Here is a 704-nt window from a genome sequence, read left to right as displayed (position 1 = left end):
ACGGCCTGGGCGGCCCCTCGCAGGAGCCAGAGGAAGCCTGTGCCCGGGACAGAGGCCGTCGCGCCCCGCTCTGGCCCCAGACCCCGCACCCCCGCTCACGCACTCATAGGGGGCCCCGCCGGCACGGTGGTCTTCCTCTCGGCCTTCACGGCGGGGGGCGCGCCCTGCATCTTGGCGGTGGCCTGGTCCACGATCCACTGCACGGTGCCCTCGTCCAGGCGCGGAAAGGGCCGGGGCGCCCGCCGCAGGTGACCGGCCTCCCCGGGCCTCTGCACCTTGTGCATGGCCACGGCGGGGTACGGGTTCTCCTGGGGAGACAAGGCCCGGTGGGCGGCCAGCGGGGCTGCGTGGCGCCCGGCGCGCTGTCCCCAGGGCCGCCCGGCCGCCCGCTCACGTTCTTGTACAGCTGCTCCGCCAGCTCCCTGACGTGGCGCAGCACCCGCTGGGGGTGGCTCTCGTCCGCCCGCATCCGGGCCACCTCGTGGGCCACCAGCTGGGGAGGGAGGCGGGGTCAGGCGGGCAGGACAGGGGCCCTCCTGGCCGGCGGGGGGTACGCACCTCATCAAACAGGTCCGTGGCGCGGTAGGGGACGCCGCGCTCCGACACGAAGCCCGCGAAGGCCATGCCCTCCAGCACCTTCACCAGGAAGTCGTCCTCCACCAGCCCGCGCTGGCCCAGGAAGGCCGCCTGGGGGCACAGGGGCG

General features: G+C 75.4%; 1 protein-coding gene across 1 annotated transcript in view; it reads right to left on the bottom strand.

Annotated features, from left to right (window-relative positions):
- Nucleotides 1-704, bottom strand: part of SBF1 (SET binding factor 1) — a 19,237-nt gene that overhangs the window by 8,128 nt on the left and 10,405 nt on the right. Inside the window, exons 8-10 of the mRNA XM_012735076.1 lie at nt 559-687; nt 395-493; nt 102-308 (exon numbers count right to left, since the gene is read on the bottom strand). Coding sequence (XP_012590530.1) covers nt 102-308; nt 395-493; nt 559-687 — 435 coding nt within the window. The remainder of the gene's footprint in view (nt 1-101; nt 309-394; nt 494-558; nt 688-704) is intronic.

This window comes from Condylura cristata, unplaced genomic scaffold (genome assembly GCF_000260355.1).
Source record: "Condylura cristata isolate star-nosed mole 26May11 unplaced genomic scaffold, ConCri1.0 scaffold00004, whole genome shotgun sequence".
Taxonomy (NCBI): domain Eukaryota; kingdom Metazoa; phylum Chordata; class Mammalia; order Eulipotyphla; family Talpidae; genus Condylura; species Condylura cristata.
Note: the sequence above shows the minus strand (reverse complement) of the source record. Positions and strands in the feature narration are given on the sequence as shown.